Source organism: Tinamus guttatus, unplaced genomic scaffold, assembly GCF_059628265.1.
Source record: "Tinamus guttatus ecotype Peru unplaced genomic scaffold, ASM5962826v1 Tinamus_guttatus_pri_ptg000006l, whole genome shotgun sequence".
Taxonomy (NCBI): Eukaryota; Metazoa; Chordata; class Aves; order Tinamiformes; family Tinamidae; genus Tinamus; species Tinamus guttatus.
Window position 1 is genome coordinate 1924517 of NW_028288540.1, and position 25743 is coordinate 1950259.

The window sequence follows — 25743 nt, forward strand, 5'->3', positions numbered from 1 at the left end:
TAAAATTGTTTGAGTACCAAAATGGATCCAGGTGGGCAAATCTCAAACCACTCTCAAGAGAGTTGCTAAGAGCAATTGAACGAAGGGCAACATGTGTAGTGATGTGGGACTTGGATGACTAGTCTCCTCCATGCAGTCGAGCCAACAGGCATAAGGAAAAACACCTGCTTGTTTAAAAGGAGGTATAATATTTGTGAGAGTTAGCTACTAGCCTAAGAGCTGAGTGTCATCTCTTTGCAAAGTTCAGGGCAGAAAAGTTAGTCACCAGGAGCCTGGAAGGAGATGAAGAGCAGAGCTGCAGAAGGAGCAGGACGGAGGCACAGGCCAGCACAGAAAAGGGTAAGGTCGCGTGCGAGAAAGAACAGAGATACTTTGCACAGGTTAAGTTACCCTTCACTAGGAAGAACGCCAGTGAGTGGGATTGTTGAACTATAAGATACACATTTTAGAACAGCTGGTTTGTACGTTCTTATATAATTATGCTTATATAGGGAGAAAGAATGGAGATATGTGTTTAAGTTCATCCAGTACCATGTCAGTTAATGCTTTACAATCAGTGCTTGGCTGAACCTTCGAAGCATGATAAGCTTTTTAGCATAACGTAGAAAGGAAATCTGTTTGGGTTTTTTTCGTTTGGTTGTTTGTTCGTTTTTTTTTTCCCCCCTAAAATTGATGAATGCACTAGTGAAGATGAAACCATCCAATTACTCAGAAAGATTTCAGCCGTACAGGTAAGTGACGAATTTTATCTAAGATCTTCCTGAAATGTGAAGTGGGATTTCTTTTATACTAAGTGCTGAAGTTGAGCACTTAATTAGACTGTCAAATCTAGGAGGAGCAGAAGTAGATTAAACTTTGGATACTTTCATGCAGTGATCAGAGACTGCAGTGCAAAGGAAAGATAAGATGATCATAACTAATCTAAGTTTTAATTAAAATGCAAAAGCAGACAGGCTTTTTTGCTGCCCACAAGGGAGAACAAGCTCTGTTCCACCCAATGGGGTTCAGATATAGTTTTCTTAATTCTGAACTGAATTTTGTATCCAGTTTTTCTAATATTATTCTCAATCTAAGAAAAAACCTCCCACTTTGAGCAACTCATGGACACATTCTGGTTTTATTTATTTACTAGTGGAATTGCCTCGTACATTAATAAGGCAGTGCTAAGACCTTTTCATTGCTGAGGAACATTTTCCTAAGCTTTCAGTGAGTGTATCACTTTAGGAGTGTTCACTTTCCTTCTCTCAAGCTTATAACCACTGATGAATGATTATTCTGCTGGAAGGAAAAGGAAGAATACCTTATCCTGTCCCCCAGACACATATGCAAACACACACCAATGCCCAATATTGCAGAGATTTTCAAGTTAATACTCGTGCTGATGACAGAGATAAAATTCAAAATACAAGATAAAGCATTTTCCTTCTTATATAGAGTTATTTAATTTATTCACAACGATTTCATTATGTGTAAGTTTAGCCCTTCTTCTCTTTACAAATTGTTTCCAGTTCATTTCTGATTCCGTAAATGTATTCATTATTCCTAAGTATTTTACAGAGTGTTTGTATGAACAATGAGAAATTTAATGACTCTTTTTGTCTTTGTTTCTTTTTTCCACTGTGAGTGACTGTCCCAAGTCACATAAAAATTACTTTGGCAAATACTTTAAGCACATGTTGCTGCCTCATTAAAGTTAGCGTATGTAGAAGCTCCTTCTGGAATTAGGATAAACAGATAAAAATCTTATGAGGTTATAAACTAATGAATGAATATTGTTGAAGAGTGTTTAAGCTCCTTAAAGAGGAAAAAAAAAAGGATTCTGAAAGGCTTCATAGGGCAATTCAGAAGCTTGGGTATCTTCTGTTGAATAGATGATACTATGACCTGTTGATTCCACAGCAATATAAGGACTTCCTCCAGATGGTGGGCCTCAATGCTGTCCTTGCAACTAAGATTTCAGGTGGCAGAAAAAGTATCAGATGAGAAAAGGCAGAGTCTTCTTCCAGAATTATATCTTTTGTATACAGTTATACTGTTCTTCAAATGGAAAAGCAGGTTTTTTTATTGAGAACAGACATGTCTCATGAAGATTTAAAAATCAAAAATGGTATGTGGCTGAACAAAATAATTGTCTGACATTTTGATCGTGGGTAGTTTTCGGGTATTTTGCTTTCTGACATTTTTGTTTTGTTTTGAGAGTATTTATTTTACCTTATTTTGCACTATGGGCTAGTATCAGACTTCCACTAATGAAACCTAGTAACTAGGATCTGAATGAAAAGCTTGGTGTTTGATGCTATCTGGAGTGTCAGAAAATAATATGTATTATCAGAAATGAACATATCTCTGTGTTACAGACTATCTGGAGAGACCAGAAACTCATCGAGCTATTTAAAGAAGGTGAGCTGGAATGCTAAAATCTTTTTATTCGTCTACTCTCCTGCTAATAGGAAATAAGCAGGGAAGGGGAATAAAACAGGTTCTGTTTTAAATGCATAAGCCACTCTCAGAAGTAAATGAGAAAAATTATGTTCCCCAACTTACTACTTACTTATATTCAAAAAATGACTATTAAAGGGGCAAAATGGCCCAAGGAGTGCCTTTTGGCTTTCCTTCCCGTAATGCTACAAACTAACAAAACAGAAATAATCTTATTAGCCTATACCAGGCAATGCTAGGTGGGCAGCAGTTTTAGGGAAAATACTTGTTGGTCTCGGATAATTCAACACATCATGAAGTTTAACAAGGGCAAGTGCAAGGTCCTGCACCTGGGGAGGAATAACCCTAGACACCAGTACGGGCTGGGGATTGAACTTCTGGAGAGCAGCTCTGCAGAGAAAGACCTGGGTGTCATGGTGGATGACAAGTTGACCATGAGGCAGCAGTGTGCCCTCGTGGCCAAGAAGGCCAATGGGATCCTGGGGTGCATCAAGAAGAACGTCTCCAGTAGGTCGAGGGAGGTGATCCTGGTGAGGCCACATCTGGAGAGCTGTGTTCAGTTCTGGGCTCCTCAGTACATGAGGGACGTGGAGCTGCTGGAGAGAGTCCAGCGCAGGCCTACAAGGATGATCAGGGGCTTGGAACATCTGCCCTGTGAGGAAAGGCTGAGAGAGCTGGACCTGTTCAGCCTGAAGAAGCAAAGGCTGAGAGGAGATCCAATCAGTTTATAAAAATACCTCAAGGGAGGGAGTGAGGAGGATGGGTCCAGCCTCTTTTCAGTGGTGGCCAGTGATAGGACAAGAAGAAATGGCCACAAACTGATGTGCCAAAAGTTCCTCAGGAACTTGAGGAAAAATTTATTGATGGTGAGGGTAAGAGAGCACTGGAACAGGTTGCCAAGAGAGGTTGTGGAATCTCCTTCTCTGGAGATATTCAAAACCCATTTGGACACAATTCTGTGCCACGCGCTTTAGGTGACCCTGCACGTGCAGAGGGGGTTGGACTCAATGATCTCTAAAGGTCCCTTCCAACCTTAATGGTTCTATGATTCTGTGATCATATGACACTGTGACCAGTTTCAAGTTGTGCAATTGGGTTTGTATAGAAACACAAGTGGATGCTGCCTGGGACCTTCTTCATTACTGATTTACATCCCGGCTAAAACAGATCTTTGTTCACCATGGCAGTTTCTCAACATTCAAGGGCATCAGGAAAATTCTAAGGACTTGCCCATCACAGGCACTTATAACACTGTGAGGAAAAGAAGCACAATTAGGTAAAACTCTGATAATGGAATTTAATTAATTAATTAATTAATTAATGTGTGTTCATATTTGTAACATTTTAATTTTTGCCTGCAGTCACATTATGCAATGCGATGGATCTATAAGGGTATGTGGTGCTCTGAAGACCAGGCCTGGGGGGCACTGATTCCAACCTGTTGCTGCTGGTCAGCTGGCTGTAATCAAATGGAGAGAAAACCTACAGACTTTCTCCTTCCACCCAAGTGTCTTTTTACTTAAAAGCACCCTGAGCACCTTCACGTGTTTCTAGTACAATTATCTTAGCTCAATTCACCATTGCTTTTGAGCCCCACCTGGCCTTGTCTGGTGTCGTCCCCTCCTTGCAGTTTTCTGCAATACTTATGTCTCTTCTCCATCTGTCCTAGACAGACTTTCTGGGCTGCCAGCAGGGTAAAACACAGGCTGGGCATGACCACCTCCAAAACAGTAAAAATTAGGTGGTAGATGTATGTGACAGACAGATGCTTCTAAACGAATTAACATTTGACTTCTCTGCAGTAGTGATACCATTTCTCTTCTTCAGATAGGATTTTCACAAATATTAATATACATAAAATCCACAAGTTTGGTCAAATACTGTTGAAACTTGGAAAAGGGGAAAACTAGTAGAATGAAGAGTGACATATGGACAGATATTGCTTCTATCCTTACCAGCATTTTTTTCAGACAAAGAAAAGAAGAATAGAGGCAAATGCTAAGAAGTCTAAAGAACCTTAACATATCTTTCTAGGAAAATATCAAACTACTGGAAGATGCTCAGGCAGGAATTTTATCCCATCACAAAAGCTAGGGAACTATAAAATAATGAAAGGAACAAAAGATCACTCTAAAAAATACTGCATAATCAGCAGCCCTACATTTTATTTCTGAGTCAGAGGTTCTGCATTGTGAAGTAGCCTACAGTAAAAATAAGGAAAGGAAATTAATTATCTGACCATGCTACAGAAATCTGAAAGATACTGCACTCCGCCCCAAAAAAACCCCCACAAAACCCAAAGTGAAAAAAGAAATATCTGAATAGCTATCAGCTATCTATCGCAAGTCACACAGAGGAGGAACATTCAAAGACTTCCTAAAGATTGGCAACACTTTAGTGAAATATTCACTGGAAGGTCTGTCAAATCCCTAATTAGAAGCTAGACTGCAACAGGAATAAAAGACTCAAACTTGAGAAAAGACGGTTACACAATTTTAACACTCTGCTAGGCTCCAAAAGAGAAACAGAGCAATGGAGAACTGCTACGGAAAGGAGGGCACTATTACCAAGAGCTGTGCTTGTCTAAACAGGATCCTATGCATATGTATATGGACTGAGCACATGGAGAAACTTCTAAACTGCAATGACTGTGCTAAGAACCAGCATAAAAGACAGCAAAAGTGGAATAAAATCAGGGATTTCATAGCACCCGTCCCATGCAGAAAACAGCTACATTTGTCAGAGAAAAAAATAAATACATATATGTATATACTCTGTGTGTAGAAAAAGGAACAAAATCCTTTGCAGGAATTTGTGCTGATGACTAGAAACAAGGCAAAGCTTAAATCATAACACAGTGTACTGTGAGGGTACACCATCTACCTATTGAGGTTTTGTATGAGTAAGTTTAAAAAGGAAAACACAGTTTTGAAAAGGCAAACCTAAAGGTTTCAGAATTTAGAGTATCTATTATAAAGCTAAAAGCATGTCAAACACTAGGTCTCATTAAAAGGGCTGATTTCTAGAAGTATGTGAGGCCATGTAGGCAGAGATAAAATCTGTAGATGAAAAAAAAATGCAATGAATATAGAAATAGAAAAGGAAAATAAATTTCCCAGTAAGCAGACAATTTCAACAAATAGTGCTTAGCAAAAAGCACTGGTAGTGAGTGACAAATAGCAGTCTGAAGTTGACTATGCAAATGTGCTATACAGAATTCTAGATTAATGGTCCAAAATGGCATAATTAGTTTGGATATGCTAGGTTGTTATTCACATTTTCCAAAAGCAGCATTACAGCTGCTAAAGAAGTAATCTCATGCTTGAATTGAAATTTGCTGACATTCCAAATGCGGTGACAACTGATAATGAACCCCAGTTTGATTGTTGTGATTTTAAGTGTTTTTCAAAACATATTAGGTACCCATATCACTTGGAGTCCAGTCTATTCACAGTCCAATGGTCTTGTGGAAGGTGTTAATTTTTTAAAATACGATATAAGGGAATAAGAATGAAGTTCAGATCTGCATGCAGCACCATTAATGAATAACCCGAATACGAAATATGAAGACTATTCATATTTCTGTTCAGCTATTGTTCAGTCTAACACTAAGAACAAGGCCATTCAGAGAAATCCTGTAGAGCTCATTCAGCGAAGTCCTACAGGAGCAAGACGAGACATCTTTACCTTCTTCAACAGAAGGAGGAAGCAGAGACAGACTCCAAATTTCAAAGATCAGGAGGAACCAGCACAGAGAGCTTCAAGGCAATGTCTAAACATTAATGCAGAGACTTTAAACCCCATGAAGTGCCCTAGAGATCTTCAGAACAAAGGAGGCAACCCAGAAACTGACTGACAGCCTTTGATATTTGCATTTTATTATCACTAATTCCTCTGTTTCCTTCAGGAGAAGAGTTGCAAAGCTATCTGGGCCACAAAGACCAATATGTTCTGATCCCAGGCAGCAACTGTCATTTGCTGGTTGACAGAAACATGACAGGAAGGAGACATGCAGACCTTTGCCACTCTCTTTCAAACATATTAGTTAATGTATTACTTTATCAAAAACACAAGGGAAACTCTGATTGATAATTCTTTTTAAGCAAAAGGGATATGATGCTTTGGGGTTGGCATACATAGCATACAAAAAAGCAACGTCCAAATTATGCAGAATCACAAGACTTCCTACAACAGTCCCATTGTCTTTGATGCAGGTAAAACTAAATATACAAAAGAAAGTTTTCTTCTGTATTTTCTAGTTTGTTTCCCAGAATGCACATTATGTGTTTTGTTCCTATAATCAATTTTTGCAATGTCAATACATTCTTCATAAAATTCTAGTTTCCTGAAAAGAACATTTATATAGATGTCTTATATAGCAAAGAGGAAATCAATGACATACCAGATCATGCCATTTGAGCAGGACGGCATGCTTCTTTTTTTTTCTTTTGTTCCACACTGTGCAAATAAGTGAAATAAACTGGGGGATCGCAAAGAGTTTTCTAAGTAAGTGTGTTGTTTTTGCTGCTTCTAAAATGGAAGATTTTGCTTTGTTTTAAACTCATTCTTAGTTTTCTCAACTTTTATCTAGATTTTTGAAGACCAAAAAAAAAATCAGAGGCACTTTAGCACTTAACCAAGGCAGGAATTCTTTGAACTGTTTCAGTGTATTATTTTCCATTGAGCCAAAACTTTAAGGCAGTGCCCCAGTGACACCAGGAGGAGGAAAGTGCATCAGTCCCAGAAGAGTTCTTCCAGTGTTGCATGTGATGGGGGTTATGCTTCAATTCCTAAATGCCTAGGGGAAGAGAGGGCTTTGTAAACTGATGTCTGGAGCAAGCAGATGCCTGGAGATTTCTGATATAAATGTGCTGTTCTGTTCAAGTAAAAGTGTTTGCATTTCTTTATGTCAATATTTGAATTTTAAAAAAAACCTCCACATTTCCTACCTCCGTTGATTTCAATTTTCAATATACCACTGCAAAAATGTGCTAGTAATCTTGCATGTATGTGCAAGAGTTGTTGCATTCATTTCAAGTTTATTGGACAACTTTAAAAAGTTCCCTATCAAGTTCGTTACCTTCACCAGAGTACTAAGTGATGCTTCTTGATAATTTTCCCTGAAAAATCAGTCTCGATTGAAGTCTTTTGCAACTCTTAATTGACAAGCTGCATCCGACAAGCTACCTCTGTTGCAGTTTTCGAGTTAACTCATTGGAAAACAGATTTTTATAATTTTTTAACATGAAATTACTGTAAAAATATACAACTATTTCTACTATAGCAACATTAATACTGCTACCTTATGCTCAACTGGTTAAAAAGTCTTTAGCACTGTTTGCTTTTCCCCTGCCAAGAACACCCTGGATTGCAATGTTTCCGTCTGTTTTAGCAGCCTATCAGTTTCTCAAGAATATATTGCTGACTTGAGCTAAATCAATTTAAAAATGCATCCTTTTTGGTTTTCCTAATAAGACTTTTGCTATTTGGATATCTTAAACAGGTCTTGATACCAAATATTTTGTAGAAGGACTTGCTTCTTTTGAAAGCCGAGTTCTGAACAAGAAGGTGCTATAGCAAAAGGTAAGTAGTGACAAGTACACTCAAGAAACATTTATTAATGGCTCCAGGTTACAAAACCAAAACCAAAACATTAATCATCTAATTTGTTTTTCAAATGGTCATACTGCATGATTCCTGCATTAAAGAGACTATAGCACTAGCGCTGCAATTTAATTAAAATTTAAATAAAACAGAAGACAGAAACTATGTTATTTATTTTTAGTTTCACATGCTTTGCTTATGTAGATAGTGTCCTGCAGAACCGTCCTAGCATGTTCATACAACAAAAAAATGTGACTTCTAGCTCAGGGAAACACTGTGCAACTAAGCACGAAAAGCTGAGCACATGAAATCTTCTAGGACACAAATGTAATTCCCTCTCACAAAAATAAATAAATAAATAAATAGAAATATTACTGTCCTCTTTTGTTATGGCTTATGTTGAGATTTCAAGTACTATTTTTGCCCTGACACTTGAACTATAATGTATGAAGAGTCCTCGTTAGTCCTCCTAGCTCACTGTCTATACTTATTGGTCAGTTGTCATTGAGAAACTATATTTTTCCATAATCTTCCCAAGAATCTTATTGCTGTGCTCCCTTTACCTTTTCATATTGCTGGGACAAGAGCAACACAAAAACATTTTGTCTTTTAATGCCATTTCATATTTAATACTATTTCTGTACATAGGCATTTTGAATGTTTTAACTCAAGCAAGGAGAGCATATGGGTGATTCATCATACCTGATATATTCTCTGCAGAATCTCTCTAGGCTGGACAAGGAGGATGCTGAAGACTCACTGTATGGATAAGTACTTCCAGTTCCTTCTGGCACTACTCAATTATCCTCCTATGGTGATATTTCTTTCATTTCCCTTTCCCAACATTTTAGTCCCATCTAAACATCATCTTTGGATTGCTTTGTTTATCAGAGAATGAGAAATATTTTATCTCCTCCTAAATTAGAAATTATAAAGGAACCAATTGCAGAAAGTGATTCATCATGATTGCTTATGTTTCAGCTCTGCCGAGAAGGACTTTTCCCATATAGATATTCACATGCATAAAATGGTATCTTCAGAAAATCTTCATGAAGGGTATTTTGAAAGATTTGACTGAATCAAGGACAGTATGACTATAAACAAGTATATTTGAATGCTAACAGATTATTTCTTTGTAGGGAACTATCCAATATTCCTAGGCATTCATTTTTATCATCAATCCACTAGTAGATAGTGCAAAAAAAGAATGTGTAAAGAAGACATAAAAACTGTATCATTATGAAACCTGAATTCAATTTTACTCAAAGTTCTTTATTAAAGAGATTATGATCAAGTGTGTCACTCATCTAAGCTTCTGTCATATGCCTCGCTATTGTAGCAAACATTTTGAGCTGGCAGAATCACAAATGTTATTTGCTATTCATATCGTATTGTCCTTTGTGCTGTAAAGCACCTGAACATACAATCTTCCATCTGGGGCTTGATTTGGATACATGCATTACTTAGAAGTCATCAACAAATAAGGAAAAAAAGAACATGTAAATTCTGAGATTTTTTATGGGATTTTTTTATTATTCTATACAAATATAATAAAATAAGAGGATTAGTAATTGTGCAAGAAGGCACCAGGAAGGGAAGAAAAAAAAAATAAAAGGACATATCAGAGAAGTAAAAATAAATTCCAGAAAGCCGAAGTTAATAACCTACAAAATATCTAGTCCTTAACTACATATATGTCTAATAAAGATAGAAAAAAAAAACTTTATGTATAAATATATATATATAAAATATACATATATATATATAATTATAAACTGATAGAGACATTAAAAGTTTTTTTATCTTGGGATTAAGCCTAACTGATCCACTATGTAGTCTTAGAAGAATTTGCTGTGGTCTTTAAAAAACAGAGAGACAAGATACCAACCCTATCGTTTTCAGGGAGGATGTGCACCATCAAGTGGAGCTAGCCTTTCCGAAAGGACGAGAAGACTGAGGATTACATAGATGAAGGAAATAAGACCTCTGAAAAAAACAAGTAAAGCCCTTTCTTGTGGTTAGCCGAACTGTTTATGGGGGCCTGACAATGCCTTGTTTATCTAAACTGCAGGAATGGTCATGATGTTTTGCACACAGTCTTCAGGAGAGCAGCATTAGCTATGCAAGTGACCATCACAAGCAGCATATATGCTCTACGGGCTAGTTTTGTCACATCTGATAGCACTAGCACACAGCAGAGTTCTCTACACATCCTGCTGTCTATAATCCATTAACCTGAGAGCGAGGATTGATTCTACTGCTTCCATATTCCTGTCCTCACTAAATGCTTCCGAATTTGCCATGCATATAGAGAGTTAAAAAAAAAAAAAAAAAGTATCTTGTCAATCTTTTGAACAAGGGCATTCTATTATCTTTTACAGGTATTTTAAAGATTCTTATCACTGTGATACCCACAGGCCAAGAAAACTGCCTTCAAAAGTTTTATAGCAGTTCAAAGCATATGCACATTTGTGTATGCACCTCCAAAGCTCATGAGGAAAGACAGATAAAGGCAAAAAAAGATTCATTCTCAGTCACAATTTCAATCTCAGTGTTCCTTGTCATTCTCGTTCTATGGACGAAATAAGATATAAATCCAAATTGCAATGCATAAACTCCCTTAAGGGGAAGTTTATGCAACCTTATGAGTTTACTGCAAAAGACCACTCTATGGAGGTAGAGGTCATAGGAAAGGGTTGGTTAGTTGATCAAAGAGAAGTACATATTAGAGGGGTTACATTAACTCAGTTGTACTGAACAAAATCATATGGAAGGCAGGCAGATATGTATCGTGTGAGATACATAGAGTATTCCCCCAGCCTCCAGATGCTCCTCCAGAATGTAGTGGGTCTTCTGCAGGTCTTCTGTCATATTGGACATCCCTGTGGAGGGAGCCTTATGGAAAACAAGTCGACTCTGTTTAGGAAATGACCCCTGGGTGCCCATGTGAGGGCGATCTGAGCCACCCTCTGGGCTTCATCACCTGTACTGACTGGATCTCAGTTGCTATTATTGCTACACCTACCTCACAAACAAACATCTGCACCTACAGATCTTAATTTTGGTGTGTCAGTGAGATGAATTCTTCTGCCCTCTCCACATATACCTAGATACTTGGCTTCACCATATTCAAACTGAGAAAGAATGTTAACTTTTCTACTCATACTGTGTTATCCTGAGGAAAATAATATTTTCATAAATTTGCTTGCAAAACCCAGGCTTTAGAAAATGACAAGTGACAAAGACTCTCAAGTACCAATATTCAACCAGGAGATACTAAAGTTGAATTTTGTCTGGAGTTTGCTTCATTAGGATGGAATGCTGGATGCAAAATAAATCCTCAGAATATATTTGATTCATCTGGGCCATTTGTTTCCAAGAAAGTCCAATTCCAAGGACAGTCACAGTCCAGAAAATTAATTTATTGTCAAAGTTGTCCTAGTATTTGCAGTAATATGAAACTACTAGTTTGAAAATGGGATTGAAACTGGAAGATATTTAGGAGCAAACATCCAAGCAAATGATGCAATTGAAAAATAAGCCATTCCAACATTTTTTTGGAACAATTTAAATTTATGGTTTGATGTTCTTACAGTTGTCTGCAGCTGAAATAGGTTTCATGTGTGTTTCAAGCTTTTTCACCTTGTCATCTTTCACTTTAGCCTTATTTTGATTTCTTAAGTTATACCACTGAGAACATCCTTTTAGGCTTGGAGAGAGTACAGAGATTAATTTCAGAAATTTGAATAAAAACTGTAAGGATATACCAGATGTAGCTTCAAATGAAATAAGACTATTTCTTCTACTTACCTGAATTCACTAGAAAGTTAAGAACTGTTCCTAGCTAAGTGCAAGTTGTGTGTTTTATGCACACACACCCTAAAACACACTCTGATGCAAAAATAAGTAACATGGTAAATTATTTTTTATTTACTGCTCATTTATTTGTATGACATGAACTTTCACGTATGCTAAAATATAGCTGTGTAAAGAGCATCAGTCACAGAGATTGACCGTGTAAGAGGGAAACACTTCTCTGAACTTGCTTCACCAAACCCTTATGTTCAGCCAGTCAGAAGGTATCCTACTTGCATAAGGATGGCATTTCCAGAAAATTCAGAAAATATTACCTCAGAAGGAGCACAAAATAATTCTACTGCCCAATACCACCCACCCTCACACCACTAACCAGTTTCTAACACCGTTTTTACTGTACCTCTGTGCGAGAGCTTCTCTAGGATGATCCTTAAGCGCTGAAGAACAAGGGGTGAAATGTCATATTTATATATGTCTCTTACTGGCACGCGCTGACATCTCCCAAATATTCCATCTACAGAAAAGAGAGAAGGAAAAATACACATTTCATTTTCTGAGAGGAAGAAATGCATGATGAGATGCGCATTTAAAATGTATCCTAATTATTTACTGTGGGAACCTTTTAAAACACACTCTAAAAAGTTATCAAAGGCCTACTGAAGTCAGGAGGCAGGTATTTTCTATCAAAATAAATACTGGAGGAATATTAGTTGGGAGAAGACTCTATTGTATAAGTTATGAGCAAAGTTTATTTTATAAAGTAATTTCAGACTTCTGGCTTTGGAGCCTTTTGATGTAAGACATCTTTGCTGACAATTCTGCAAGAAAAGAAATTAATGTTCAGAGCTGACTATGTTGCAGATGAAAAGCCCAGCATCCAGAAATATAAATATTAATTTGCAGAAACTATGAGGATTTGCTGAAATATTCTTAATGCAGGCACTGCGTGCCAGGCATTGGTAAGTGCGGGTAATGGTGAGCAAGGGCTCGTTTTGAGCAGCACTTTCTAATGAAGGCAATAAAGGAGAGCTGCTTGCTGAACAATGCGATATTAATGTGGCCTAATTTATTTAGCTCCCTTCCATTTGTCTAAAATGACAGACTCTTCTCATCAACGTCTTTTCAAATCACACCTTCTAATTAATTTAGCTTATTAGTCTTTATTTAGAGAATTGTTCATTTTGAGGCGAGCTTCCTGTGCGTGTGTAGGTGGAACAGGGAGTTCAAACATTCAAATTACCTTTCTCTCTTTCATACAAAGGGCTAATTCAGAGCCTAGGTGCTTCATGTTCAATCTGACCATCTGCAATTCTGGGCCTCTGGGAAAGAAAGTGGCTTCATTTTTTTTGTTCCAAACAGTTCTGCTCTATATAGAGATCCAAAGGAAGCAATTTAAATGCAACAAGTTTAATTATCAAAATATTCTACTACAGTACTGGTTTTAACATAGAAATTACTTCTGCTCTGATATTACCTCTGTGCTCAAAAAGGAGAGCTACATCAGATTACCAGAAAAAAAAAAGAGAGAAAAAAAATAAGTATGAATTTGCAAATGCCCATTACTTTCTGTGCTACTTCACAGAGATAAAAGACTGCAAATGGAAACTGCTGGCCCAGCTGTTCACCAAACGCAAATAATGGCATAAAAGAAAATAAACCAATGTAGAACGCAGAGGAAAAAAAAAGAAAAAAAAAAAGGCGTTATTAGGCTTCTACTGTTAATACAAATGCTCCATTGAAATTAGCCAACTTTTGTTTCCTGTGCCTTTCCAATGCTTCTGCCACTTGGGTAACTATCAAATGAAGTTAATACAAATTAAAAATTTACCTTATGTCTAAATGTGGAATGGGGCAGAAACTATTTTTAATTTAGAAATCATATGAAGAGATCTGGTTTTGTGGTTTTGCCTTATAATGTATAAAGCAGTTTTCCAGCAGATTAAAACATTCTGGGTAGAATATTCATCTCTATTTAAAAACTTGTTGCAGTTGGAAATAAGCAAAGCATTTAAATACCAGTCCCCTGTCAATGGATGGAGAACAGGAATAAATAAGGTCCTGGTTTTAGAAAGGAACAGAAGGACATTTCAGTGCTTCATAATAGAGCTGTTCAGAATGAACCTAGACTTGAACTAACTGGCTCTATTTTGAAATACAACCCTTACCACAGTGATGGGTTTGCTGCTGGACTTGACGATCTTAACCCTTACATATAATTAGGACAGATTCTATTTTTATACAGATAATTAATATTCCATGATTTTCTTAAATAATGTATCTTGAAGATAATTCTTATTGTATTTTAGAGTTTAGAAAAGATTCATACTGATTTAAACTTTTTCACAATGCTTCAAATATCTTTTAAGAACATCTCAGGACTACAGAGGGTCTTTATAGGGGAGCTGTTCAAATAGTAGATTTCTTAGTTCTGTTCATTGATACATATTCTAAAAAAATTAGGAATTCTTTTTTTTCTGTTTGGGATTTTGTGGGGTTTTTTTTCTGGGTTTCTATGCAAGATTAAAAACCTAAAAAAAATAATTTCAGGTTGATGCAAACATTTAATTTTCAGGTTACCTTTTAATTAAACCTTTTTAAAATTTAAAAAAAAAAGGGGAGGGGAGGGGGGGAGAGGAGCCATTTTGCCACAAAATTCTCAGAAAGAAAGTGTTTAAAATCTGTGTGCTTGGCCTAGGATGCCCACGTAAAAGCTCTGTGCCTTTTCAGGGTGTCTCTGAGAGGTGCCCCGTTGCAGAGCCGCTGCACCCAGCCCTGGCCAGCGCGACGTGGGCGCCGGTGGTAGAGCACCCTGCAGAGCACCCACCTGACCTGTGGCACCTCCTGCGAGCAGAGCAGGGCACATCATTGCCCATCAGGACACAAAAATGAAAACTTATGGAGTTATACTGCACAGAAAGCGTTATATGGCAGAGGAAGATCAACACATGAAGGATGATGGAATAAGAGCAACCAAAGATGAAAAAAAAAAAAAAAGTCATGTTCTGAGGAGGGACGTGCCATTCAAAGGCAGCTGCTCTTCACACACCTCCAGACGAGGGAAGGTCGAGACAACTGATCAATACACACATATGGTTGCTATTAAGGGGTATCACTTGTTAATCACCACCACAAAGTAGTATCGGAGATTTCCATAACAATATCTTATAAATTATACTTAGACCTGGAAACATCTGTGTTAACAGCGTGGTAATGTTGACTTTTAGATGACTTTTACGCTTGTTTCCAAAGAGACTAAACCAGAAAAATAATATACCCAAAGAGAGAGTAAGACGATCTTTTACGTATTTAACTATTTTGCTAATGTATTTAATGCTTGAGAAGGGATTCAAATTCTTAAGAGCCACTGTTTAAGCTTGAATTTTGACAAATATGTATTAGAAAGTTAGATGCTAAGATTAAAAATAAAAAAGCACACTCAGGCTAATCCAGGTGTCCAGCAAGATCTCTAATAATGGCAGATGAACCTCTTTTATTAGCCACGGCACCCTGGGGCAAGGTGTGCCTATTTACACTGTGTATTTATCAATTTCTATTGAAAAAATACAGCTGCTACATTAACCAGTGAGCAAACCAAAAGAGAAGTTCTGGAAGGATTATTTTTGAGGCAGAGTCAGAAGAAAGTGGAAAACTCCCATTTTAATTTATTATTATTAGCCTGTTTGTGATGAATGAGTGGATATTTATGACATAATTATCTACTGAGAAGTGTGAGGAAGGACACATTATCTTGCATTCACAACTAATGCCTAGGTATTGAATTACGCAAAAGGAGAGCCAGAAAAATAGTCTAAAACACAGTTTTCTGAAAAGCTTATTGTGTCAACATGTTTCAGTCACAATAAGCTAAACAGACATCACATGCTCTACTAAAGGTACTAAAAAACCTCTGGAAACATATACCTTGAAGGCAAGACTATTTGTGGAGAGCTGATTCATTCAATTCATTTCAAATAGGATCTCCTAAACAAACAAACAAACAAAAAACAGCATACAATAAAGCTTTCTTGGCCAGGGAAGAAAAGCTTGGCTTATCTTCTGTGAATTAAAACTAAGTTAGATGTGCCAGGTTTGAGCCATACCAGCAAAAGAAGATCAAGGTCTTGCTGGGTGTGTTTTGTTACTGGTCAAAGCCATGAGCACTAGCAGAAGCACTGGAGCTTGTCTGCAAACCGATCAAAGCCTCATAGATGGGAATGAAAAGATTGTGCTTTGCATAACTAATTATTTAGATCTACATGCACAAGAAGTTGCACGTGGTGCTGACAAGTGATCTTTGTGAGGGAGCCCAAGCAGAGGCTTTCAAGTGCCCATTTCTTCAGCTTTTCAGCCTTCTCGTAGCTGTCTACATGGGAGTCACATGCCAGACCGTGGCAGTATTCGCATGCATAGGCTGACCAACACTTTGGCTTTCTTACCCTAATTCTCTGACAAGTGTTAAAAAATGCAGAGCTTTGCATAAAATGCAAAGGTTTGTCCCATACTGACAGTACTGTGGCTTGCTCCTGTGCCACAACACAAACAAGAAAATCCACAGATCCAGCAACAGGTCGAATTGGGCCTGTTTGACCATCTCACGGCTCCTGCAGTTAATCAGAGTACTTATTCTAATGCCCCGGCACAGTTTCAAAAATGCATCATTTCTCTGCAAATTAACCTTCTGCAAAAAAGACTGCTTATTCTCACTGAATATAGACTTGACTTTGTTCTCTTTGCCCCAGCTTACAGTTTTAAGGCACTGTAAGGTCCAAGTGTTGCCCAGGACTAATAGAGAGGCCAAGACTCCATGCCTTATGACCAAGGCGAGGACCTAAGTTGCCTCCTGCAAAGATTAAATCATTTTGCAGTGGTAAGCCTCACATCTGCATCCTGAAAGCCTCGCAATGATGGACTTTAAGGTCAGAGATGTTCAATGTTTTAGGAAATAAGCAGGAGATTGTTATCATCTATTACTTTTCCCTCCCTGCTATTTCTCTCTGCTCATGTCTTCGTTCACAAAATCCTCTTGTTCAAAGGCACCTATTGCAGTTTCGAGCACAATGTATCCCTTATATCGGAAGGCATAGCCCACAAATCTGCATTCAACATCTGTAACAACATGCTTTTCAGCAAAAAAAAAAACAAAACAAAACATATTTTTTCAAATGGAATTTATTAAAAAAGCTATGTTCATAATGCATACCTCTGCTTTTAAATTCCCTTTGGGAGCATGGCACCCCACATAGAGAAAGCAACAGCGGGTCCTCCACCGTTATTTTGCATGCAATATTTTGCAATTCTTGCTCGAAAGCTTTCAGGCAGCAAACGCTTGTGCATCTCGCTGCTCGCGGACACATCTGCTCGCCGGGCCGGGAGCTGCCGCGCGCCCGCAGAGCCCCGGCTCCCAGGAGGCCATCGCTCCCCACGCAACTTCTGAGGCCGTTTCACTTTGCTTGGCTCATCTGCGCGGCCTCGGTCCCCTTGGTTATTTCGGAGCAGTAATAGTGGCATCTAGTGGACAGTGGATGCTCAGGGATCTGTCCTGGAGCACATGCTCTCCAGCCTCTAAATTTACTGGATGCGTTTGTTTTCATTTGGGATGCTCAGCTCTGCAGGTACCTCCCTCCTCTCCCTTTGCTATGCTAATGGCTGCAAGACACGTGGAATTGTTTAATGCAGTTATTTAAAACTAAGGATTACAAAAAAATTACAGTATTTCATGTAGCCAGGATATTTGTTTTGCGGGATCAGTGCATTATTCAGACAGTAAGCAAGGTGCATGGTTTGCAAGGTGCCAAGGAATGCCTGCTGGCAAGTTGTTTTTGCTGTTGTGCCAGGCATAAAGCATTGCAATAAAGCCAAGTCCTCAAACATAAATAAATTCTTGTAGATGCATGTTGTAGATTTAAAAGAAATCCTGCAGAAAACAGCAATGTAAAGATCACTAAACTTGAAAAGTTCTTATTTGTTAAAAAAAAGGTGTCACTGTTGATATTCTTACGGATAATTCAGTAGAGGCATTCTTCCTGAACAGCTAAACAGCAAAGGTACCTTATAAATTACCCTAAATGCCAGAACATATAGCAGTCCTCTGAAAGGGCTCTACAAGATACAATGCCTTTTCTCCCCTTTTTGAATGCAGATATTTAAGGCAAAAAGTGTATGGCCAGTCTGTTTCCAACCCTCAAAAAAGAAAGAAAGAACAACAACAACAAATCTGATCACTGAAAAAAATGGATGCCTTGTTAGTGGTTAGGAAAGTGATCATGTTTAAAGATCCATATGCACAACGGCATTAGTCAGCTCTTGTGCAAACCCTGTGCCAGGGCTGGGGTTCGCAAATTCCAGAGCTTGGAGAGCAGGGCTGGCCTCAAAAGAAGTGCTGTCCCCTATGAAAAACCTGCCCTAAATTAAGATTTTTGACTCAGAGTACGAGGTTTAAATGCCCAGTTTCTGTGATTCAGAGCACACAGATGAAACTCAGTCCCCTGGGTGTTACGCAGGCATCCCGGGGCACAGAGTGGCTTTTCCTAGGCAGAGAAGGACAGGACATGGTAGCAGTGAAAATAAATCAGGTTTAAATCTTGTACTACTGGAGCTAGGTAAATATCTGGGCTGGAAGCTGGTTCTCATTTCCACAATTAGGGCAAGAGGGAATTGCAGAACAGTGACCTGAGGCAACGTCATCCCCTCCCCAGTGACTGCTGCTGTCCCTGTCCCATGGACTCCAGCTCTGCAGCTTTGGGCCAGAGTCCAAGCCAGACTTGAGGGCACCCTTGAGAACAAACACCCCAGAATCTCCGGTTGCGACAGATTAAAAGGACCTTCTAAGAAAAATTGCATGTTCCTTGTAAACTATGCTGTCTTCAAAAAGAAAAAAATATCCCAATAGCATCTCCTTATTTTTGACAGCAAAGGAAGAAAGATGTAAGCACATAGATCCTCCTGCAAGAGGAAAGATATCTGAAATTCAAGTATAAGTCCTATTTGTAGGACTAAATAAGGTGATCTCATTTTATTTAGCATATTTAGACACTGGATTGCAAGATTAACATTCATGTTGGTACTTTACATTGCTATCTCATTGTTGATAAAACCGAGAGAAAAACCCTCCCCAAATCTAGAAAAAACATCTTATTTTTCTGGGAGAAAATCATCATAGTGTGCTAAATTCTGACCTGATCGTTACTAGAAAGATAAAACTTTCCGCTTTTCTTACCAGAAAGATAAACTGGAGGGGGAAAAAAAAAAAAAGGTCCACATAGTTATTTAAACACTGAACCAATTCTTCTTGGGAAAAGATTGAAAATTTGTGCAATCTAACATCTGTTTAACCCAAAGAGTGTCAGGAAAATGGTTAATTCAGTTTTGTGTTTGCCACCTTGAAAAAAGGATGAAATATTTATGACATTATTGGGAGAAATGGAATGAAATGACAAAAATGAACAAATAGTCTCAGTCAGAACAAGTTTCCTTGCAGGAATAAACTATTTTGAAGCTGTTGAATAACCTCATGGAAGAGGAATGGCACTCCCATTGCTTAGCCTGCTTAAAATTAAGCCAGACAGAGCAACACAGAATGAAAAACATGAACAATTCTCTTCTACTCAATATGCATTTATGAATAGAGGTCACTGGAGGGACTATGAATTTATTTATGGAAGCAATGAGATGCAAATATACTAATGCTTATTTATGCACACTAATTTTCCAAGTATCACTGAGATGTACTTCAGTCACTTCAAGGATCCCCATTACATTTTTGGTTGGTGCCAAGAACCACTTTGGTGCTGGCAATGTCTCCACTGTGTGATGAGACTGTAGCTGCTCTTGCATCTGTATTCCCAGTGCAGAAATAACTCTGTGAGGAAACATGCTCAGCAAAATGGATTTCTGCATTAATCTTAATTTTCTATTAAAAACAAAGTAGTGGAAGGTTTAACTTGTGATACATGTGTGCCAAGAACTTATATTTAAAGAGTTGGTTACACATGGGATTGAAGGGGATAGTGTTGCTGAAAATCAGATTTATAAATATACTATGCCTATTAGTTGATGGGGTATCTAATTAGAGTAAAATTGGGTTATTTCTAACCTTTTTGCAGATCTTTCTAGATCTTTTGGAAAAATAATTGCTGAGGCAACATCTCACCTTGGTGATCTGGGACAAACCCCATGCGCGAGCCCAAATGCCGTCTGCGGGGGTATGGACTTGAGAGCAGGGAAGTGGATGTCACCCGCTGTGCGGTAGGGATGAGGTCAATATCGGAATACAGAGTGCAGGTGTTCACATTTTAAAAGAATGATAAATTTCACACAAAATGAATGATTAACTTAGAAAGTTTATTCTGAGAGAAGCAAAAACAGATTATCTATGGGCTGAAAAAAGGCCTGTGGCTAAAGGGCTTGTGAGCTCTGCTTGGGAGTGGGAGGAGGACCTTTGTATTCGCTGTCTGATGAAACGATATGGGGATGGAGATTGGGAATAGGCCTGGGAGCAGATTCAGATGTACTTAATTCTGTGCAGTATTGGGCATTGCACTTCGTAAGATCTCTTAAGATTTGCAGTCTGAAATTATGGTCTGCACAGATCTGGAAAGCAAGAATTTTCTGCTTTTGCAGTGGGTGAAGAGACCACTAAGTGCATGGGAAATCTCCGCTTTTATTCACAGAATATATTCACCTGGCTGTACATATCTAATGCCCTGTACATTTGAGCATACGTAGAAATTGTCATGTGCTTTTTAAAATATTGTTTGCAATTGAAAGCTGCTATTAAACTTAAGTTTTGGGACAGAATTTAGGCTGCTACTAGCTTTAGATTTATCTGCAGTATGAGTGGTTAAGCGCCTAACACACTCAGCAGACAGAATTCCTAGAGGAATACAGAGTACACCAGGAGTTTGAACAGAGCATTCGCACTGCAAAGGGACGGAAGACAGTTCCTAAAAAATACAAAATAAAACCCTCAAAAGTCAAGAGTACAGAAGCCGCAGAAGAAAAAAAAAAATCCACACTGATAGTTTTTCCCTAACAAGTGCCATATTGTATCTTTCTAAGTGTCTCCCTCACCCTTCACTGCTTAGGAAGTGCCAGACTCCTGCCTGGGACCTATGCAGAAAATCTATCCTCTTGTCCCTTCTTATATTTGAACTGAATGCAGCAACCATCTCTTTTTTAAAAAAAAAATAAGTTTCCAGAGAGCTAAGAAAATAGCCTGACACTGTAACCGAAGGAAAAATCCTGTACTCCAAATCTTTCATTCTGACACTTCTACTGGACTATTGATATTAATAGCACACATTAAATAATAGTGGTGAGCTTATTGCACTTACTAGAGTAACCCTGCACCCACATCCTTGCACAAAGACTTAAGCATATTTCCCCAGGTTTTGTTTCCTCTAAAGCAGCTTTGACCAAAAGCCATCAACCAAAATGGTCATCATTTATCCCTTAGTTCAACTTCTGCATATTTAGTAACTGTAGTAATTTTATTATGTATTACCTTTCTTTCTTTGGTATCACAGAGTCAGAGATAAAGTATTAAAAACATTGGCTCCTATTTTCAGAGCTTATTAAAGGATAATGTAGGCTGAGACCGTCCCATTTTGCTTCCATCCAGCACATCACCCTCCCAAATAAAAACATTCATCCAGAAGTCACAAAAGGGCAATCCAGAAAACAATCTGCAAATTTTAATAAATGGGAGATTTTAAAGGCTGCCCGCTAAATCTTTTGCACAAACTTCATTTGCTGCAAAGTTCATATTCTTCCTGCACCACCGACTGCTGTCATATTTGGTGCGACTTGTTATGGGTGGAAAGATAAGCAGCGGGGCAGCAAAAAGAGGAGGTTTATCTATGGCAGCTAATCTCCTCAATCAACAGCACTCAGCTCTGCTTAACAGCCGTTGCCAAGTAACGGGCGAGCTTTTCTTATCGCCTTCATAATGTTTCATTGACTATTCAGACGAGAATAGAAAGCTGTGACACTCAGGGTTATAAGCAGCACAAAATGAAAATGGCATATTATGGGCGATGAAGAAGAGAAATCTTTTAGCCCTCACCTTATCTGGACAGTGGCTGTTATACCGAAAAGGAAAAAAAAAAAAAAAAAAAGTGAGGAGGGGAGAAAAAATCATCTATCATTTTCTACTCTGTTTATTTTAATATCACAAAACAAACAGGAAGATATATCTACATAAACAAGATTGCACGTGTGTGTTGTTGGCAGATCCTCATCGATTCACTGGCTACTGATACCTCTTATGCAGAGAGAAGCGGATTTCTCAGATCCCTGTTACATTACTGCTTTTTCTAAAGCCATCACAAGCTGCTTCGGCGTGTTGAGGGATGTCTTCTCACAGTAGGTGGGATATTCTTCAGACCTTGATAGCCATGCCCAGAATAAGACAATCTATGCAAAACTGACAACATTAGATTCCTTTAATGGCATTACTACTTCTTTCTCCTGGCTTTATCGCTGCATAGATTCTGGGTTTCTGTTCAAATATTGATGCCCTTCATGTAGCTGAAGAGGATAGTGCAACCTTGCAGTGTCTCCTCTGATTATGATTTTAAGAATAACCACCTATTTCTGAATGTACACTTACTAAAGCTGAAATCTAGGCCCATCCAGAATCACACCGATTTGCAACAGGTTTGTATTTGCATGTTCTAATCATGCTAATCATACGTTGAGTATGACCATTACTTACCAAAGAAAGTGTGGCAAATGAGGCAAATATTTAGAAGCATTTGAGGTTGCAAGTACTTCTGAAGAACTTCATGCTACCCAGTCTCCCTCTGCACAAACTCCAACGCACTCAACTGTTGTTAAGCAAATACTTATATTTAAACTCAAGTCTTACAGATGAAACTGGGAATATTGCCATGCTTAAAAAAAACATTATTTGCTTATGCAAGTGTCTCTACTGCAGTCTAAATATCTAGTGAGTGTCTTGTATTTCCAAAAATTTAGAAAAAGATGAAAAAACTTGAGCGGTACGGCCTGTACGTCAAATGGCTTGATGAAGCTTTTTCACAAAAACAGTTGTTGGCCTTCTTGCAGTGCAAAACAACTGCCTTCTAAGATATGCCCTCAAGACTGACCAGACTCTTACTGAAGAACATGTAGTTTTATCTAGACAATATGTTTAGATGCCACAGAGAAGGGTTTCAAGTTTGACACCTGCTCCTCTCTCTGCATTATCCATTAATAAGTGGAGAGATTTGAATAGAAAAAAGTGTTATTTCAAACAACAAATAAAGCTGATGTTTCTTTTCATCCCTAGTGCCCTGAGCACTACAAAATTTCAGTCTTAAACTCAATTCAGCCCACTTAGCCTCACATGTGTGACGCTGCAGGTAAGTCATAAGTGTGATTGCTCAAAGTTTCCTCCACAGTCAATGAAGAGAGAAGGGCATGTGACGATGGTGATTTGGCTGAACTGAAATCTAAACTATTAGGCCTAACAGATTTATATCTTGGTATGAGTAAGGTCACAAGGCTTTGACAAACAGAACAGCCAAAACAAGAGAGCAAACTCTAAACAATCCACACATCCAACCTCCACTGAACGTGCTACTATCAGTTTTCACCCATAACGGCTTTTCAGATAACAAGAATGAAGAGGGAACAGTAAAACTATTTCAATTTGCTTAAGTAGGATAAAAAAGTAAGGTGAGAGAGAGTTCAGAGAGGCGTCAAGATTTCTTCTGTCACTCAAATAAGTAAATTTGTACATCTGCTACTACTTTGAATGTCCCAGTGCAGTCCAAAATAAAACAGGACTGAGGTTGATGCTCAAACTTATACATATTAGAAATATTCATTTCAAATAACTCATTTGGGTATCAACATGAAAAATTACAGTAATTACATAGAACTTACACTACTTTAACTAGAGTATAACACCACCAAAAGAAATCATCTTTCCAAATCTGGTCCCTTCACTATATTTACATGAAGTCATAAAAACTGTAGAAAAAACCTTAGAACATTGGATAAGAATATTGCTTCTTTTTGTTCTTAGCACTTTTTTGCTTTTTGCTCTAAGCTGGTGAGAGAATGCTAATATTTCAGTTGTAAAGAGACAGCAAGGTTTGCTAAAAACAAATGATGGCATTGACTGGAACAAGCAGAAGGTATTTAATGTCTTAAATACTTTCATGTCAGCCACAACCACAATGTAAAAGCACTGTGGGTGACTGTAGGACCAAAGTTTCAAATTCCATTGATAAGTTGCTCCAGCTCTTAGGGATGCATACCATATATTAGGATGAACCCATCACTTGGAGTAAAGTCACTTCTTCAAATATTATTTCAAAAAAAAAAAAACACAGTCCTCCAGCAGTTCATCATGAGTATCAAACCTCAAAAATCAATTTAAATTTCTTCTCCAACAATGTATAATTGCCCTCTTACTCTTGGGCCATATTAGAAAAAGTGACATTACTTTTGAACATTCACATCAGGATCCCTAAGGGCCGGATATTCAAAGCTGAGCAGATACAGTTAAAGAAGAAAAGGAACAAAAACTATCAGTAACACACAGAAGATCCAAATTTTGCGTGTGCATGAAATCAGTCCCACGCGCAGTATCAGGCCCACACAAAGCATCACAGGCAAGTGCAGATATCGTTTCCTTGGGCTCAAGCCCAGCCTGAGGAGGACTGCTTGGCCACAGGCAGGCAGTGTTTACTGCTTCTGTTTGCACTTCTCCCCCATTTATTTTATATTAAGACACAGAATACAGGGTGAGGATAGATCCTATTTATTTTTCTTTAGAGGTTCAAAAACAGCAGGCTTTTTAGTGATGACAGAGAATATAGTTTCCTGTTCTGATGGAGAATAATGTGGATCCATCATTAGGCTTAGCTACGCTCATAGAACAATTAGCATCCTTTATTTTTACATACAAGCAAAGCACTTATGCCAAGTTGCTTCCAGATATTTAAAGCACTGATTTCAACAGCACTCTGGGTTTGGGTTTCCCTTTTTTTTCCTCTCTCCTTTTTTTTTTTTTTTTCTTTTTTTTTTGCTAGAAGGCTTCAGAATAATTTCTACAAAATCAACATGGATCATCTTTAATTACTGCATTGCAACCATAGCTATTTAAAAACCCAGTCTCAGCAAAGTAGATGACAAACATTAATGAGCAGTAATGCACACATGGTATTGTAAATGAAAGGATAATGAAAGCAATTTATTTGAAAATTAAAATATGATTAAGAATGGCAGTCTGTACTAGGACCCAGATGCCTGCAGAAAGCAACCAATGTGCAAGCAGACTCTCATTAATTTGAGAACCGTATGAAATTGCTTTCCTTTCTGTGACAGTTTTTAATATAAAGTAACTTAACTAATAGAAAGCATGTATACTCTAGAAGCCACAAGATCTATGGAGATTTTACAAAGTGAAGAACACTAGAGACAATGCATCAGCCAAAATCAGCCAAAATCAGAATCGAAGAAACAAGTAATAAAACAACAACAACAACAAAACCTTTCAATTGGCATATTGCCCTGTAAACCTGTATCTTGGGCTTGGGATATGACAGAAGCACTCAAGAATTTAAGAAAACACATAGAGTAGCAAGGACGATAAACCATATAAATATAGTAAAACAACATCCAACAGACAGTACCGTTCAAAGCACTTTGAGATCTCTGAGTAGTTTTCACAGACCCTCAACAACACAGTCATCGGTGCTAAGGTAAGGAGTACAATTTTTGCTATTTTCAAAGTCAAACTGTAAAACTCTCAAGCCCAGATCCATACCCCCTAACTGTAGACTTTATCAGCTGAGTTAAATGAGAAGTCAAAGATTCTAGACATGACAGAGAGAGGTACATCTAGAAGAGGTTTCAAAATTTCAACAGGAT

General features: G+C 38.0%; 1 protein-coding gene across 1 annotated transcript in view; it reads right to left on the minus strand.

Moving 5' to 3' along the window:
- PTPRN2 (protein tyrosine phosphatase receptor type N2) overlaps positions 1-25743 on the minus strand; it is a 586957-nt gene that overhangs the window by 427903 nt on the left and 133311 nt on the right. Inside the window, exon 3 of the mRNA XM_088521231.1 lies at positions 12260-12373. Within this exon, the coding sequence (XP_088377357.1) occupies positions 12260-12373 (114 nt within the window). The remainder of the gene's footprint in view (positions 1-12259; positions 12374-25743) is intronic.